Source organism: Chiloscyllium plagiosum, unplaced genomic scaffold (assembly GCF_037043375.1).
Source record: "Chiloscyllium plagiosum isolate Xiang-an unplaced genomic scaffold, Cpla_swu_hap1 HiC_scaffold_3, whole genome shotgun sequence".
NCBI classification, from domain to species: domain Eukaryota; kingdom Metazoa; phylum Chordata; class Chondrichthyes; order Orectolobiformes; family Hemiscylliidae; genus Chiloscyllium; species Chiloscyllium plagiosum.
The window spans coordinates 17,457,055-17,475,181 of NW_028270141.1; the positions used below are offsets into that span (position 1 = coordinate 17,457,055).

Here is an 18,127-nt window from a genome sequence, read left to right on the forward strand (position 1 = left end):
AACAGTACATAGAGGTGCCAGCGTTGGACACTGGACACCACACACACGCACGCAGTTATAGTCCAACAGAACTATTTGGAAGCACTAGCTTTCAGAGAGCGACCTGATGGAGTAGTTGTTGAGTTTGAGAGCATGATCTTAAACCTCCACAACCACTTGAAGGAACAGTGCTCTGAAAGCTAGTGCTTCCAGGTTGGACTATAACCTGGTGTTGTGCGATTTTTAACTAGACACATGCATTAGTAATTCATTTTACTAAGAATACACGCAACAGACAATTCTAAAATTGTACTATTTTTAGATAAGAGTAGGAACAAATGAGTGTGCACTTAAATGTTTACGAGAAGGTTACAACTGTTAAAAACGCTGATACAAATTCAAACAGGATCCTTGATTTTACAAACTAAAAAACTGTATGGAGTAAACATGGAAGGTATGCTAAACCTTTATAAAGCACTGGTCAGCCCCCCACACACTAGCAGAGATATCAAAACATTGCATTGTGCAGAGGAGATTAATTGGAATGGTATCAGGGATAAAAGCCGTCAGGTTACACAGACTAGAAAGTCTGGATTTGTTTTTTATTTATTAGATGTTGAGGAGAGTTTGGTAGCCAGCCAAAATGATGAAGTGGAGGGGCTGGTGTTGGACTAGGTGCACAGAGTTAGAAACACCAGGTTATAGTCCAACAGGTTTATTTGAAATCAAGCTTTTGAATAAACCTATTTGACTATAACCTGGTGCTGTGTGACTTCTGACAAAAATGAAGGCTTTAGATAAGGGTAAATAGTTTCCAATGGTAGACTGATTGATGACCAAAGCAAACAGATTTAAAAAGGCAGAGACAAAAAGAGAAAAACAAAAAGGAGGAGAAACAACTTGGGTAGTGAATCATACAAGATCTTGAATTTACTGTGGGAAAGGATAATGGAAGAAAATTTAACTGCAAAACTTCCAAAAGGGAATTGAATACTTAGGAAAAATTCACATGGCTCCTGGGAAAACATCAGCAGTTTTTTGCAAATTTTGGATATCTGCATTAAAAAACAACTTTGAACTGAAAGGAATTACAGTGTTGAAATTACCACCTCAGATATAGTGCTAGTCTTTATCTTGGTTATTATGCACCCACAACACATCAGCAGAGCCCTCTGCTCAACTGAGAGGAGTCACTTAAAGCCAGTGTGTAAGATGGGGACAACACAAAAAGAAAGCCAGATGGATCTTTTGATTATAAAATAGTTTCCACTTGAAAGCGGAGTGCTGTATGCATCAGTGAACAGCACAGATCAAAGACAATACAAAATTCATTGAGCTGTTCAGCTCTCTTGCTGTTGACTGACCCAAGATCTCTGCACTTCTGCTGTGCAGCCTTTTCATACCGTTTTAGTGACAGCAGCCTTCTGGTGTATTATCATTTCATCTCCCTGCTGACAGCAAAATCCTCAAGTACCTCAGGACCACAAGCCCTTTATTTCTTGGCTTTTGCCTAATATTTAAAACCTAAGGCTTGTTCCCTTTTGGAGAGAAGCTTTCCATTGTTTCTTAATTCTCCCTGTAGACAGAGCCTTTTTAAGCTTTTGACTCCTCTCAAAGTCCCTTGGTGCATTTCTAAATTAAAAGATGCTGTACAAACGCAAGTTGTGCCTATTTAATTCTGCCATTTACTGTCTCATCTAAGAATGTGAACTGGTTTTATTTCTGCTGTACATAATGTACTCTGGAAAGTTGTCAGCTCAAGGGTGGAGCAGAGATAGTTAAAATTGCAAAAAAGACCAAAGAAAAAACAATTCAAATGACTGACAAAGTCAAGACAAATTGCAATATGATCAAATCCAATACTTTTCAAAAGTGAACAAATAGCTGTGGTTGCTTCAATGCTGATTCAGAGTAGGGAACTGCAAACATTTGGTTTGCAAAAGATGAAGAAACTGTCTTCACACATCCCAGCGAATGACTCTCCTTGATCCTGTGTGGCTAATGCACAGGATTATATGCTCCAACCAACTGGATTTTATCAGCTAGGGTAACAAATAGCCCCATAAAGAAAACAGTTTTAACGTAACGAGTGATCAGCATTCAAAATGCACTGCCCGACACGATGCTGGATACAAATTCAACATTATCTCCTCCATACTGACTAGAGATGGTGGCGAGTAAAGGATGGGAAAGAAAGAAAAAGAAAATTCAGAAAAGGAAGAGTCTGGCAAATGGATTGGCTCTTCAAAAAGAACCAACACGGAGTCAAATGGTTTCTTTCTTTCCCCATGCTAATTTAATGAAAAGCTTACCAGACCCTTCCAAGGAGGGGGAGGGGGAGTGAGTGAGCGAGAGCGTTTTTAACTGGAAAGCTAACACACTTGGCACAAAAAAGGGAACAAGCCACCGCTATAGCCAAACCTACAGCCACAAAGCAAACACAGAATATGCACAAATATAGAGGGAGCTGGAGTCCACGAATATAGCTCTTTGAAGAGAGCAGCGATGTCTAACAAAGCACATGGGATCTTGCACTTCACAACCAGAAGTTGAGTAGATGAGCAAAAGTAGTACTCAGGACTCAGACCTGATTAGGTCACAATTGGTGTCCTGTGTCCAGTTCTGGTTAACAAAGAAAAAAAATGAGAAGATCCTCATGGGGATACAAAAGGTGACTTCACAGAGTGGATCCAACATAGGAAGTTGGATTGGAGCAACTAACGTGGCACTCCTTGGAACAGTTGTATAGAGGGATGCAAGAACTTCAGTTTCATGAAGAAATGTTGTTCTTATGAGATGAAGGTACAGGATTAAGTGGACATGACCTTGGGAAAGAGGTGTAGGTGGGGAAAACAAGCAAGAAATGAGTCATGCGCAAGAATGCATGAATAGCATTTCAGTAAAACTATAGAACATATCTGCACTGTAGATCAGAAAATGCAGCTATGGATTAAAAATAAAATCAATATTACACAAGGGCAAGCTGGCTAGTTACTGGAACTGCCACTTTCTGCTTACCTTGATTTTCAAAGTCTAATTAGGGTCTGTACTTAAACTAAAATTTCAACTTACCTTTTTATTTGTTGTTTCTTGAACAAAAAATGCTTCCCCATTGTCTCCAAGTTTCATCTGTAATTGCACAGGCTCTCCATTGATTTCTATATCCACCTAAAAAAAAAATTGTATAATACATAGGTCAAATCCATATTGTGAAGTAACTGCAATGAATTTACTAAACCACCCGTCTATTGATACATTTGTGAGTTTTGCACTTCAAAGTACTGGATGACAATGATCTGAAATGCAGGTCATGTTGCTATATTCCAACAGTAGAAATCAAGGTCTAAAAAGAAAAACCATTTCACTGTTGGTTCAAGGTTTGCTAGTTGCCTCGTTAGTGCTATACTCAGAACTAATTCATTCTAAGAATACAAACATACTTTTCTTGATTTATATCCATTACACATATCTCACCTCACTAGTCAAGTCCCACTATTTTCCAAGTTATCAAAAAGTTAAAGATTGTATCAAAAAGGGTCACCAGACCCAAAAATGTTAACTGATTTCTTTCCAGACACTGGCAGACCTGCTGAGCTTTCCCAGTAGACTGTTTTTGTTGTGCTCAGTTTACATGCCTTTTTGATCCAAGTTAATAGAAAGCATCATCCAGGTTTCTGGACTTGACAAAAAAAAGTGACTTTATTACAAATAAAATGATTTGTTCATTTACCCGTAGCTATGAGCTGATGATTGGTCAAACTCTTAACCCCTCCCATTTAAGAAACCTCCCAATGTGCAGATGTAGAGACAAAAACCAAAACGGATTATGGGTGGAAGGAAAGACTTATAAAGCCAATGGGTTAATTTGCTAGGACTTGTGCTCTTTGATCTCTCGTCGCCAGCTACTTGCACTTTTTCAGGAAGAACAGTGCGACTGGCTCACAACTTATCAAGTCTGACTTCATGATTTAAGGGCACAGCTTACAGCAACTCAAGGGAAAATAAATTGGCTTCCTCTTAGCTTCAGGTTTGTTTCAAACTGCAGACAGAAAAAGTGCACCTTCCTTTCCCAGTATCTGAAATTTTGATCTTGTTGTTCATACCCACAGGCAGTTACCTGGGAGCCAATCACCATCAATAGCAGGCAGAAGGCCTTAGTCATCACCAACTGGTCACCACTCCATAGACCAATTACCAACTTGTTGCTGGCCAAATCTCACTCTGTACATATCCCCTGACTCCATCTCAACCGCGACTAAACTTCCATTGCAGCTTCAACAAACAGTAATACAACGGTCTTTACACACAGTAAATATTAACCAGTGACAAATGGATTTCAGGTTTCTCCAAGCAAGCATGGAAAGAAACACATTTTCCTTTTTATTAGTGTTCGCTCAGGACAGAAAAAAAATTCAAGATTCCTTCAAAACCTCAATTAGCAAATCTTGAGCTGGGCTTCGGTTTAATATTAGACAGGTGTTGGTTGATCCAACAAATTAACATCCTAATACAGCACCTTGGGTTAATAGAAATTAAGGGCAGGATGTCCCTGCTTGTTTGACTTATTGCCAAACTGATCCACAACTTCAGAACAGCACCCTTCATTGCGCTTTGGTGGGTCGGTGTGGACTTGTTGGGTCGAAGGACCTGTTTCCACATTATCTAATAATCTAAAGAGATCATCTATCTTTGTGCTCTTGTATGGCACGACAAACTCAGTACCTCTTGGTATTGATCATCAAAAGATTTTGCATGGTGAACAAGCTAGTTTAATTTGGAACATTAACAAATTAGACTTAGAATCAGAGACGTACAGCATGGAAACAGACCCTTCGGTCCAACTCGTCCATGCCAACCAGATATTCCAAAGCAAAGCTAGTCCCACAAGCAGATCATTCCATCGGTCTGGATAGGATCTTGGGCTCGAGACTCCAACAGCTAAAAAGGACTGTTCAAAGATCTACTTGTGCCACCCATATCCCAACAGTTCAGTTTCAACCTTGGTTTGCTATGCCTGTAAGTACAAGGAAAATTGCTTGTCCTAATTAAGAAAGGCTGTCACTTACTTACCACTTTTTCTCTGGAACGGAGCACACCAAGTTTTCCAAAGCGAACATGAAATGGAGAGCATTGGAGACTTCCGTCAGGCTGTTGGACTACGATGATATCGATACACCCTGATAAAGTTGCAGGATTCAATCCTTTGTAAAGCTCTTTCACTGTGACAAACACCTGCCCAGCCAGTTGCCCAACGTAATTCATGGTCTGCGTCTTTAAAAGAAGGTAACATTTATAACTCTGCCCACAAAAACTGAATAAGCATTGAATAGATCATAATGTCAAAACAGATTAGAGAAAAACCCCCAAGACAAAAAGGAAACAAAAAATGCAAATTTGCCATTTCAAACAAACAATGGACATTTTAATGTTCAATAAAAAGATATTTACTCAAAAGCTCACATTTAACTAAAATTCAATGCAGCTAAACCCTGCCAGGAATTTGTACGTTTCCCTCATGGAAGATTCAATCATTGTTTGTCAAGAAAGGAAAGCTTTTACATGAAGCTTTAAAAAAAGCAAAATAATGACCTGAACTTGCTAGGATTCAAAAGGGAGACATTTCCCCATGCCACACCCCTTCCCCAAATGGAAATAGGATAACTACAGAAATATTTACAGCAAAAAATTGAACATTGAAATAAACACATGGCAATTTTTTAAAATTTGAATAGTTTTCTGGATAATGCTATAACATTCATAGCATTTAAGCATTGTTAAACTAAACATTGACAAAGCAACTTGGCCCAATTAGTATTCAATATTTACCAAATTCTAAACCCCAATAAGTAAATGTATCAAGAAACTAAAATAGAAAATGCTGGTCACACTAGAAAGCTTTGATTCTGGAGGAGATGGGAAATTTCTGGATGTTACCACTATGTTGATTGAACTATATTTCAGTTATGATAAAGAAATTGATTTGCTATGTAACATTACAGATGAAGAAAGAGAAAAAAAAGACAATGTGATGAAAATGAGCAAAGATAATTTAGACCACTGAAGGAACAGGTCCAAACAGGAGCCTTATAATTTGCTCCACATGGTGATCCAGGACCCTTAGTGCATCTTCTTCCTCTTGTACCAGTGTTTACTATTAATATTTCCAAACAATCGTTTAATTGAGTCTTAAATCGCCCTTCAGGTCCTGACAAACCACTGTTCCATGTGTGTCTGAACAGAGTCTATACCTCATTGTGGGGTTGGCTTGCTGTAACCAGCCTCAACGTGTAGGGAAGAAAAAGGCCAGCTTAATCTAACATAGTAGAGGAAAACTACTTCTTGGTCCACAAGAGGTCCCCTTATACTACACTTTGGCCACAGTTACATTAGTTAGACGTTCCAATAGGGACGAACAAAGGAAGACAAGAGGTCTACTCCTCAGTCACCCCAAGCTGGTCTGCCACAAGTCTATGACATTACTATAGTGAGGGTGGATAAAAAGGTCCTTCGGTATTAATCCTTGCAGTCCCAAATACAGCAAACATTGAAGTGAAAAGAAAAAAGTCTAGTGTTGGTATCCTTTATCAAAATTCCTGATGAACCAAAAGAAAGTGTCTCCGCAAATTATCACTTTTTATTACTGAAGGACCATTCTATCTTAATTCTATTAGCTCCTTCAGAGTTACTTTTTTGTTTCAAAGATTTCTACAACTGACACTTTGACCTCTTCTGCAAGATTGCCCTGCTTTGTTGTACAGTGCAGACAATGCTGGTAATACTCAGGCAGCAACTATGGAGGAAACTATTTTGTTATGGTCGAATCTTCTACACTACCCATCTGATGTTTAGTAGTGGTGGTGGTTGGGTGGGGCATCCCACCATCTGCTTTGACTAATCTAGGTAATTAATGCTGGTACACAACCCTACTGCCCAACTCTGAAGCCTTAAGTGGCCAATATGCCCACTCAAGCATTCATCCCACTGACACGGAGGGCTACAGTGGTTGGGGTTTGCGATGCCAGAGTACAACCAGCAAAACTCTTGCTCTGCTGTTTGTGGTCTCCAGCCGAGGCAAGAGCAGGGAGATTGGGTCCTGCAATCCCCACAAGGGAAGGGCCCAGCATTGGGATGGTGTTAGGATGGGATCAGCCACAAAAAAAAAGTTAATGATGATCTCCCTTGTCCTCACTGCCTCCACCTGTCTCCAGGTGTAGGGTTGCTCAGTAACTGCAGGGAAGTGTTGTACTAACATTCTGTAGCATCACTGGGAGGAGGTGAAAAAACAAAACCAGCTACTTGCCTCTGATGTGACCAAAGGTTCAGTGAGTAAGACTTCCTAAGTCCTTGATCCTGGAAAAACTGGAAAGCCCATTTACTGGTCCGTTAAATCCTAAACATCAGAAGGTGCATTAGGCCTTCCTGAGAAGGAGAAATGAAGGCTTTCAAGCCTGTGGACAAGATCGCTTGCCTCCACAAGCTTCCACACTACATTTCAAACTCATTTCGTCAGGCAGACCAACCTTGTTTTGATTGATTTCGTTGTTATTAGGATTTTCTCTGCCTCCCATTTTATTATTTTCCCCTCCTACTTGGATTCAAAAACTTCATTCCCACAGTGAACACTTCACTATTGCTTGCCTATTCAAAAGCAGGTCATTTCCTGGAAACCTCATCTGCTGTGGAAATATTTGATCATGTTTCAACTGACTTTACCTTCTCTGAAAGGTCTGTATATCAGATTACAACTACCTCTCAGTAATGGAATGCTTGAGAACAGTTCATGATCGCAGACTTGTTCTACTAAAGAAATACCCAATTCAAATGTCTTCAGGCCTGTAGAAACAGGTTTTAAGTTACAACAGAAAGCCAGTTTGAGAGAAAAGGGTGTCTTTCAAATTAAAAATGTACATTTCACATTCATCTGTGAAGACATACTTGGATTTAATAGTTTTATTTTTAATAAATTTCTTTTGGCTTGACTGTTGGTAAAGTTACATACTGAAAATCTCTACTTTCCTATAACAGTTTTTGTCTGAAGGGCTGTCTATTAGGATCACAGACAATAACCTAAGATAGGACATTAAACTGCATACCTCTGGTCCTACTGTTATCACATGTGGGATTACAGGTGAATTAATGTTATTTCTACAATTATAAGTTCTGATACAGAGTAAATGAATTCACATTAGTTTGGGATTGTTTCGGCCGAGAGCTGACTTAGCAAGAATGAGGAAATATATAATCTGTTAAAAGTGATATGTCAGCATGAGACGTGATTACAAAACAATGGTAGAAATACAGGCACTAGATAAAATGCTGTGAAGAGAGGCCTGTATAAACATCTGTTTTCCCACTTGTATGGGGATACAGGAACAAACCCCAATTAAAAGGAGTTAGTGATAAGATGCTGTGAGGGGCAGCGCAGATGGAGGGAGTAGATAATGGTAAGCAAAGATGGGATGACGTTAAACAACCTTATGGGAGCCAGAGATAGGCATTTGTCATGGACAAGGCCGGATAAATAGAAGTTGTGGGATCAGTCTTAAGGAAATGAGTGACGTAAGCGGAGGAGGGGGCAAACAATGAAATAAGAAAACAAATATGGGGATTCAAACTGTATAAATTGAGAGTTTGTTGGATTTGATGTGCATTTGTCATTGTCTTACCTGGCATTAGACATTGGACCCACTTGCAAGTGTACAAATAAAACGGCACTACTAGTTCAGACTTTTGGTCTCGGACTGAAATTATTGAAGTGAGTGAGCTTTTGTTTCTCACAGACAAACTGAAATCTCAGCAATCTTTGAATAAATCAGACTAGCTGTCCAAGACATGGTATATACAAATATATTGTCTGCCAGTGGAAAAAGAATTTTCAAATTGCAGGGGCAATAGTACTATTACCTAGAGACATGATAGAAATATGGGAACTAAATCTTCAAAAATATTAGTTACAAAGCTATGCTTTATGCTCAGTTACTTTATTTATTTATCAGAACAGAACTACCTTTTGTAATAAATGCAGGCTTGTGGGGGATGCTGGTTAAGGCAACATTAGCTGTTCATCCCCAGTTGTCCTGCAGATGGTTACAGAGAGTGGTCTTGAATTGCTGTAGTCCCGAGGGCATAGGTACACCTACAGAGTTGCTAGTGGGGACTTACAGAATTTCAGCGCAGGTCACTGTAGAAGAATGGTAATGCAGTTCCAAGAAAAAAAGACTTTGAAGAAAGGAAACTTAAGTGGTCAGATTGCCATGCATCTGCTTCTGCCTTATCCTCTTCCCTAGTTAAAGCTGAGAGTTGAAAGGTGCTGTTGAAGAAGCCTTGGTAAGTTATTATAGCATATTTGCTGTTAATTATAGATGGTATATTGCCATCGTGTTGGTTGCGAACGAAGTGAATGTTGACAGTAGTAGACAGGATGTCCTAATCAAGCAGGCTGTTTTAATAGGTGATGTTCAGCGCTTGTGTGTTGTTGGAGCTGCACCCATCCCAGCAAGTGGTAAGTATCCCATTCCACTCCTAACTTGGGCCTTGCAGATCGTGAGCAAGCTTGAGAGAGACAGGAAGTGAATTACTCATTGCAAAATTCTTAGTGTCAGACCTGCTCATGGAATTCAGCTGAGAATAGGGCCATTGAGTTCTACACAGTCCCCAGTGATTACGTGAATGTGCACTAATTGGGAATGGCTGCTTTTGGGATTAATGGTCAGGTAAATCAGTGCTGACATTTCTGCACTGAAGCTCAGCATTTGAAAAAAAAAATTTAGACAGACCAAGGCTGATCATAACCATTTCAAATCAGTATGGAGTTGAGATTCCACAGATGTTACAGAAGATGTTTTCCGCAAAATACCCCTTTTTCAAAATCAGGATCAGGTATACTTCTGGAATTCCAGATCATGTCAGAAGTCACACAACCCCAGGTCATAGTTCATCAGGTTTATTTGAAATCACAGGCTTTCGATGCACTGCTCATTAGTCACTTCATCTGACAAAGGAGCAGTGCTTCAAAAGCATGTGATTTCAAATAAACCTGATGAACTATAACCTGGTGATGCGTTATTTCTGACTTTGCTCACCCAAGTCCAACACTGACACCTCCACATGAAGCCCAGACAATAGCAAGGCTGCTTGTTAAAGAGCAGTCAGGCAGGTTGTTAATAAAAGGTCATGGTAATTACATTGCCATGGAACAGGACAGACAAGTTGTTTAATAGTCTACCACAACACGAAATTTGGAATCTCAATTAGTGACACTGAGCAAATTCCTCACCAAGAACAAAGCTCACATGCAAGGTCATAGCGAAATAGTATAATGCCTTCAGACCTTGGGTTACAGGAGTCACGGGTTCTAAGCTAACAATAGGTTGGTGTACGTCTGGCCAGGGAGAGGGAAAAAAAAATCTGGAAATGTATGCAAATTAAAATGACACTCAGGAAGAATATAGATAGTAGCAACAGAAAGCCAAATGCTGCATGACACTCAAAGTTGGAGTTTGAATTAATTTGACTAGTCTGATCTGACCATAACCAACCTAAAAATTGCATGTAACATTTGCCAAGGTTATGGATTAGATTCCCTTCAGTGTGGAAACAACCCCTTCAGCCCAACAAGTCCACACCAACCCTCCAAAGAGTAACCCACCCAGATCCATTTCCCTGACTAATGCACCTAACAGGATGGACAATTTAGCATGGCTAATTCATCGGACCTGCACATCTTTGGATTGTGGGAGGAAACCGGAGCACCCACAGACATGGGGAGGACAGACAGACTGACCGACCCTGGGTCCCTGGTGCTGAGGCATCAGTGCTAACCACTGAGCCACCGTGCTGCCATCAACAAACAATAATTCTATTATGGTGCAGATTAAATTTAAGTATGCAAAACTAATACATATTCAAATCTTCACCAAATTTGAAAATAGTCAAAGAATTGGTCAAAGTCAGACTACTTTTGATATTGTTTTGCCTGACTGCTTAAATCAGGGTGCACTAACAAGTTGGAGAAAGTGAGGACTGCAGATGCTGGAGTACCAGTTAAAAATGTGCTGGAAAAACTCTTCAGGAATGAGAAGGGCTTATGCCCGAAACGTTTATTCTCCTGCTCCTTGGATGCTGCCTGGCCTGCACTAACAAGTTACTAATTCCATTCCCACTATTAGCAGAGTAGCGGTGCTGAATTTTACAATTGCACCCTTTATTAAAAAAGGGAAGGAAACTGACATTTTTTCCCCCCCTAGAGACAGGGTATTGCAACACTTCCAGGATTTTGCCTCAGATTTCCAGCATCGGCAGGATCTTATTTTTAAGGCAAAAGGCAAAACCAGAGTTTACATTAGAGTGTTGCTGGAAAAGCACAGATCAGGCAGCCTCAGAGGAGGAAAATCGACGTTTCGGGCAAAAGCCCTTCATCAGGAAAGGGTGCATTCCTGATGAAGGGCTTTTGCCCGAAACGTCGATCTTTCTGCTCCTCGGATGCCGCCTGACCTGCTGTGCTTTTCCAGCAACTGTTGTAAACCCCAGCATTTTATTTGTCTTATTACATTCATTTAGTTATTGTGTTACTGTAACAGTGTGACAGTGTCCTGGAATTCAGCATTGTCCGGATTTGTAACAATTTTGCCACAAAACTGGTTTATGCAGAATTCTGTACCAGGGAATAAGGAGGATGCGGATTCAGTCCTTGGTAACTCGTACCAGGACTTCCGTTCTCACGTAAGTCATCACGTAAAACATACAACGAAACCATTTTTTTGCCGCATGGAATTTTTAAAAAAGGGACCAGCAGATTCGACTGACCTCAAAACAAAACGACTGGCAAAAGCAGAATCCATTGCATTTTTTTTTAAAGAAAAAGGAGACAGAACATTTTTTTTAAAAAAAGTGTTCTGGAGGAAGCCCAGCCAAAGTGGTAAACGTACGTGTTTAAAATTAATCAGGACAGGGGGAAAAAAAAAGTGAACCAGTTCATCCCCTTTGTGTTGCAATCCCTCGGAGTTGGTTTTGAACAGACTTACATCGCACCTGGCTGTCTTAGTCTCTACAGGGACCCCAGAATATGGGGGGGGGGGGGGGGGGGAAGAGAGAGGAGAAGAGGGGGAGAAAGAAAGGACAGGATTAAAAAAGTTTAAATCTCAATCAGGGTTTAGCCTCAAGACAAGAAAACGGTCGAGTATTTGCAAGTTACTGAAAAATTTAACATGCTTTAGACAAGAAAAAGTGCTTCGTCCCCCAAACCAACCAGGGTAAACTCAAAATCCAGAAGTTAATTTACCACCCCCCCCCCCAAAAAAAGTATTCCTTTAAAAAAATACTCGCCGAGTAAGCACTCGTATTACAAACCAGTCACATTACCAAGTGAGATTACATCAATGAGTGCAGATTATATCTGCAGTGCTTCAAGCATCTATCACAGCGCAGCTCAGAACTACAAGTCTTCAAAAACGGCAACGCTTCTTGAAAAATCGCTTGAATTAAGACAAATCAACCTTTACTCATCTCAATCCGTTAAACGACGGTGATTGACCAGGTCTTACCTTTGGAAGACTGTCGGTTTAACCGGTGTTAACAGGACAATCTAGTCACTGATGTGGCGTTGGAGGCTGGACATGTTCTTGTGTCTGTAAAGTGAAATCTGCTACTGACATCAGGATGGAACAATATCCCTCTGACAAACTCACCGCGGTCTAACCCCCCTGACTAATCATCGCAGGGGTTTGTTTAAAAAAAATGTAATCTCAGGCAACGGCGGGGGGGGGGGGGGGGAGGGGGTTGGGGACTCCTTCAAAAGGGTGCACTTTAAAAGCCGCACAGAATTAAATAGCAGCACCTTTAGTGTTTAGCCATTTGTAACTGTTGGGAACACCAGACCCTTCGATTTAAAGCTGCAGATGAACTGTTATTGCAGGAAGTGTTGGCTGGGTTTTGTATTTCTTTGGAAATTCTTCCTCACATAAACAAGCGCAGGGGCACTGCAGGGTGTGTATAGTCACCGCAGCCGGCTCACTTCTCATGTGTCAGGAGATAGAAACGGCGTGAGGTGATCGACTCAACCAATAGAGCAAGATCTGACACGAACACCGCTCTTGCGATCTTTGGTTGGTTTTATTTGCGTACAGGCGACATTATTAGTCATTTCAAGGAAGCTCCCAATTGGTTTGCCAGCCAATTGTTTGTTTTTAAGCTGAATCAGCTGAGAGCGGGCGTAAGCGACGTGTTTAACACGTTATTGCCTGGTAGACAATATTAACTTGAAAAGTTTTGAGGAGTAATGTAACAATTGTTTCCTATTTTTGCTCAAAGAAGGGGCTATACGATTTGGAAAGACAAAAGCAACAGACTTGATTGGGAGTAGTTTAGATTTCAGACAAAGGGATTGGGGAAGAGGAGATAGTAGAATAAGGGTAAGCTTGCAGGGAACTTGTCTTTACTGAGTTTTAACAATCCGCTTACAAGTGCAGGTCATTTACCGTCAGAAGCAGAGGAAGTGACAATGGAGAACCAAAACATATTGGGGTTTGTCTTTAAAAAAACCCATAACAAATTGCTGGAGAAACTCAACAGATCTGACAACATCTAAGAGACAAAGCAGAGTTAACCGAGAGTTCAGTGACCTCTTCAAACTGATACGAGCGAGGATACTGCAATATTTATGTTGATAGGTGGGGGGGTGGGCGCGATGGTGGTAGAGAGAGAGAGAGAGATGGAAAAAAGGTGAAAGTGATTTCAGCACAGCCAAACCATGTTAGGATGTTGGGTTGGGAAAAAACAAAATGGGGGAACAGTTGAAAAAGGGGCATTAAAGTGGTATTCAGACCCCAAGGTTTGTTAAACTTGATAGAGTCCTGAAGGCTGTAGGGCCCCCAAGCAGAAGATAGATGCTGTTCTTCCAGCTTGTGCTGATCACTGGAGATGAACCACAAACCAGATTGTCACTTAACAGTATACCTCCTGTTCTGTCCTGAGGAAACAGGACTAGATGGAGGGTAAATGCAGGAAGAATGGTCCCAGGGTGAAGGCAAGGACCATAATTGGGGTGATTGCCTAAGGATGGGCAGATACCCCTAGTCCAGGAACTCCCCACATACGTTCGAGACACCACCCACGCCCTCCACCTCCTCCAAGACTTCCGTTTCCCCGGCCCCCAATCCCTCTACACCTCCATCCGCCATGACCAGGGCCTCCAAGCCCTCCGTTTTTTCCTCTCCAGACGTTCCCAACAGTACCCCTCCACCGACACTCATTCGTTTGGCCGAACTGGTCCTCACCCTTAACAATTTCTCCTTTGAATCCTCCCACTTCCTCCAGACCAAAGGGGTAGCCATGGGCACACGTATGGGCCCCAGCTATGCCTGTCTCTTTGTTGGCTACGTAGAGCAGTTGATTTTCCGTAATTACACCGGCACCACTCCCCACCTCTTCCTCCGCTACATTGATGACTGCATTGGCGCCACCTCGTGCTCCCGCGAGGAGGTTGAGCAATTCATCAACTTCACCAACACATTCCACCCTGACCTTAAATTTACCTGGACCATCTCTGACACCTCCCTCCCCTTCCTGGACCTCTCCATCTCCATCAGTGACGACCGACTTGACACTGACATTTTCTACAAACCCACCGACTCCCACAGCTACCTGGATTACAACTCTTCCCACCCTACCTCTTGCAAAAACGCCATCCCGTATTCCCAATTCCTCCGCCTCCGCCGTATCTGCTCCCAGGAGGAGCGGTTCCACCATAGAACACACCAGATGGCCTCCTTCTTTAGAGACCGCAATTTCCCTTCCCAAGTGGTTAAAGATGCCCTCCAACGCATCTCATCCACATCCCGCACCTCCGCCCTCAGACCCAACCCCTCCAACCGCAACAAGGACAGAACGCCCCTGGTGCTCACCTTCCACCCTACCAACCTTCGCATAAATCAAATCATCCGCCGACATTTCCGCCACCTCCAAACAGACCCCACCACCAGGGATATATTTCCCTCCCCACCCCTCTCCGCCTTCCGCAAAGACCGTTCCCTCCGTGACTACCTGGTCAGGTCCACGCCCCCCTACGACCCACCCTCCCATCCTGGCACTTTCCCCTGCCATCGCAGGAACTGTAAAACCTGTGCCCACACCTCCTCCCTCACCTCCATCCAAGGCCCTAAAGGAGCCTTCCACATCCAAAGTTTTACCTGCACATCCACTAATATCATCTATTGTATCCGTTGCTCCCGATGCGGTCTCCTCTACATTGGGGAGACTGGGCGCCTCCTAGCAGAGCGCTTTAGGGAACATCTCAGACACCCGCATCAATCAACCAAATCGCCCAGTGGCTCAACATTTCAACTCCCCCTCCCACTCTGCTGAGGATATGGAGGTGCTGGGCCTCCTCCACCGCCGCTCCCTCACCACCAGACGCATGGAGGAAGAACGCCTCATCTTCCGCCTTGGAACACTTCAACCCCAGGGCATCAATGTGGATTTCAACAGTTTCCTCATTTCCCCTTCCCCCACCTCATCCTAGTTTCTAACCTCCAGCAACTCGACTTGTCCGGACTTGTCAGACCTGCCCAGCTGCTTTTCCACCTATCCACTCCACCCTCTCTTCCCTGACCTATCACCTTCATCTCCTTCCCCACTGACCTATTGTACTCTATGCTACTCTCTCCCCACCCCCACCCTCCTCTAGCTTATCTCTCCATGCTTCAGGTTCTCTGCCTTTATTCCTGATGAAGGGCTTTTGCCCGAAACGTCGATTTTGCCTGTCCTCGGATGCTGCCTGAATTGCTGTGCTCTTCCAGCACCACTGATCCAGATAGACCATTTATGACTGTTGGAGGGATTAGCAGAGGGCTGCTTTTCAGACTGCAGGTCTGTGAGCAGCAGTGCGCCACAAGGATCAGTGCTGGGTCCACTACTTTTCATCATTTAAATGAGTTGGATGTGAACATAGGAGGTTCAGTTAGGAATTTTGCAGATGACACCAAAATAGAAAGTGTAGTGTTCAGCAAAAAAGTAACCTCAAGTACAATGGGATCTTGATCAGATGGGCCAATGGACTGAGGGGTGGCAGATAGAGTTTAATTTAGATAAATGAGAGGTGTTGCATTTTGCAAACTAATGATGTGGAGGTACTGGTGTTGGACTGAGGCAGACAGTTTTTTTAAAAAAAAATCACAACACCAGGTTATAGTCCAACAGGTTTATTTGGAAGCACTAGCTTTCAGAACACTGTGCCTTGGTCAGGACTATAACCTAGTGTTGTGTAATTTTAGCATTTTGGAAAAGCAAATCAGACCAGGACTGAGACAATGGTAAGGTCCTGGGGAGTGTTGCTTAAAAGAGATCTTGGAGTGCAGATTCATAGTTCCTTGAAAATAGAGTCCCAGCTAGACAGGATAGTGAAGGCAGCATTTGGTATGCTTGCCTTTGTCAATCAGTGCATTGATTATAGCAGTTGGGAGGTCATGATGTGGCTGTATAGGACATTTTAGGAATATATGCAATTCTGGTCTCCCTCCTAAAAAGGATGTTGTGAAGCTTGAAAGGGTTCAGAATGGATTGTACTGGGTCTTAAGTTTGAAGGGGGGTACTTAGGAGACTATCAGGTAACTGTAGATGCCTTCTCTGGCAGTGACTTGGGGAGTTATAATCCTCTATTCAGGGTTCTCTGTTTTGCCTTTCCTGCTCTACCTCCGTTTATTCCATTCAATTGTGGCCTCCTCACCTTGACTGGATGACCTAACATCCTAGAAAAGTATTGATGTTACGGCGTTTGTTATTTTTTAAGCAAAAAAAAAACAAACAAGCTGAAGGCTATTTTTGGTAACACCTTGTCTTTGGAATTAAGAACCTGGGAAACATTGACCCCATTGTCCAGGGTCACTGTCATAGGAGAGGTGCCTTCCTTCCAGAAAAGGGAAAACAAAAAGTTGCTCTGTTGCCAGATACTGCGCCTCGGTCCTTTGCTACACCCCTCAGCCAACCAGCCAGACTACTACAGCCTCCACTAAAAATGTGGAGGTCTGTATAAGCTGGGAGACCAATGAGGGTACGGAGGGGCTCTTGGGATGTATGAAGACAATGTTGCATCTGTAGGCCTTTCTCAAAACCATTAATGATTGTAACAAGGTCAGCCATTGGACCTCAATAGGCTTTTCCCGATTAGGGCAGTTTAATATGGTCCAGTCAAGGAGCCCTCGCTAACCTAAGGGTGAGTGCAAAGGACCCTGGTGCTTGACTCTCTGAGGCAGTATTATGATCAAGAACTGTTTACATGTAAATAAAGCATGTTTTGGTCATGGGTGCTGGCCTCTGCAGTTATTTCATTGATCCGTTGTTGATTTTTGTCTGACAAAAGTCCGTCATCTAGGCCACAGCCACCATTTTATGAACATGAATTAAATGGGACCTCTCCACAGTCAGAGCACAAGCCATTGCTATCCCTAGGGTTCATGACCCAAACTTATCTTCCATCCCACATGACCCACTGTTTGGGAATCTGTATTAAAGGCCTGGTCATGATTATTCATCCAATAAAATAATCAAAAAAAAAAAAAATCAGGAAGTGGTGGGATTCTGGTGACCCTATGAATTATAGATGGGGAGTTTAAGGGGTGGGGGTTTTACGTGCCACATAAGAGGAAGAACAGAGGATTCTGAGAAGGTGCTCCAAATGCAGGAAAAAAAGGTCATTCACTGAATATAATAGACCCCCCTTTCATGCCTTTGTCAATTTTGCTTTTTACAAGAAAAGACTGCTCACACCGGACAGACGTCATACCAATATTGCCCTGCTTATGCCACAATTAATCCTTATTTATTTCAGCACCAACCCATTGTCCATAGTCTGGGCGTGAGCTTGAAGTGTGTAGGGCAGGGCTCATGTCCTATTTTATCTGCTTCCCGCACCGCCAAAAAACACCTGGCAGGGGCATGTCATATCCTGCCCCACTCCTTCACACAAAGGAACTTGCTTCCAAAAAAGTTGAGACTGAGGCAATAGAAAACAGAGGGACTGATTCTTTGTTAATTTTAACAGATTTGTTATCAATTCAAGTAAACAGTTGGATTAATGATCAATAAATCAATATTAAATCAAATCTCACCTGAATAGCAAGACAGGCTATTATGTTTATATATGGAGATAAATGTA

At 42.3% G+C, this 18,127-nt stretch overlaps 1 protein-coding gene across 4 annotated transcripts in view; it reads right to left on the reverse strand.

The window, feature by feature from the left end:
- The window catches only part of lpin1a (lipin 1a), a 113,280-nt gene that overhangs the window by 65,961 nt on the left and 29,192 nt on the right, over window positions 1-18,127 (reverse strand). For 3 of the 4 annotated variants that reach the window (XM_087977643.1, XM_087977639.1, XM_087977652.1), the window contains exons 2-3: window positions 5,050-5,250; window positions 3,052-3,147 (exon numbers count right to left, since the gene is read on the reverse strand). In XM_087977643.1, the coding sequence (XP_087833769.1) occupies window positions 3,052-3,147; window positions 5,050-5,250 (297 nt within the window). Of the gene's footprint in view, window positions 1-3,051; window positions 3,148-5,049; window positions 5,251-12,521; window positions 12,746-18,127 lie in introns of those variants that run through there. The other variant, XM_087977645.1, reaches the window with a different exon arrangement.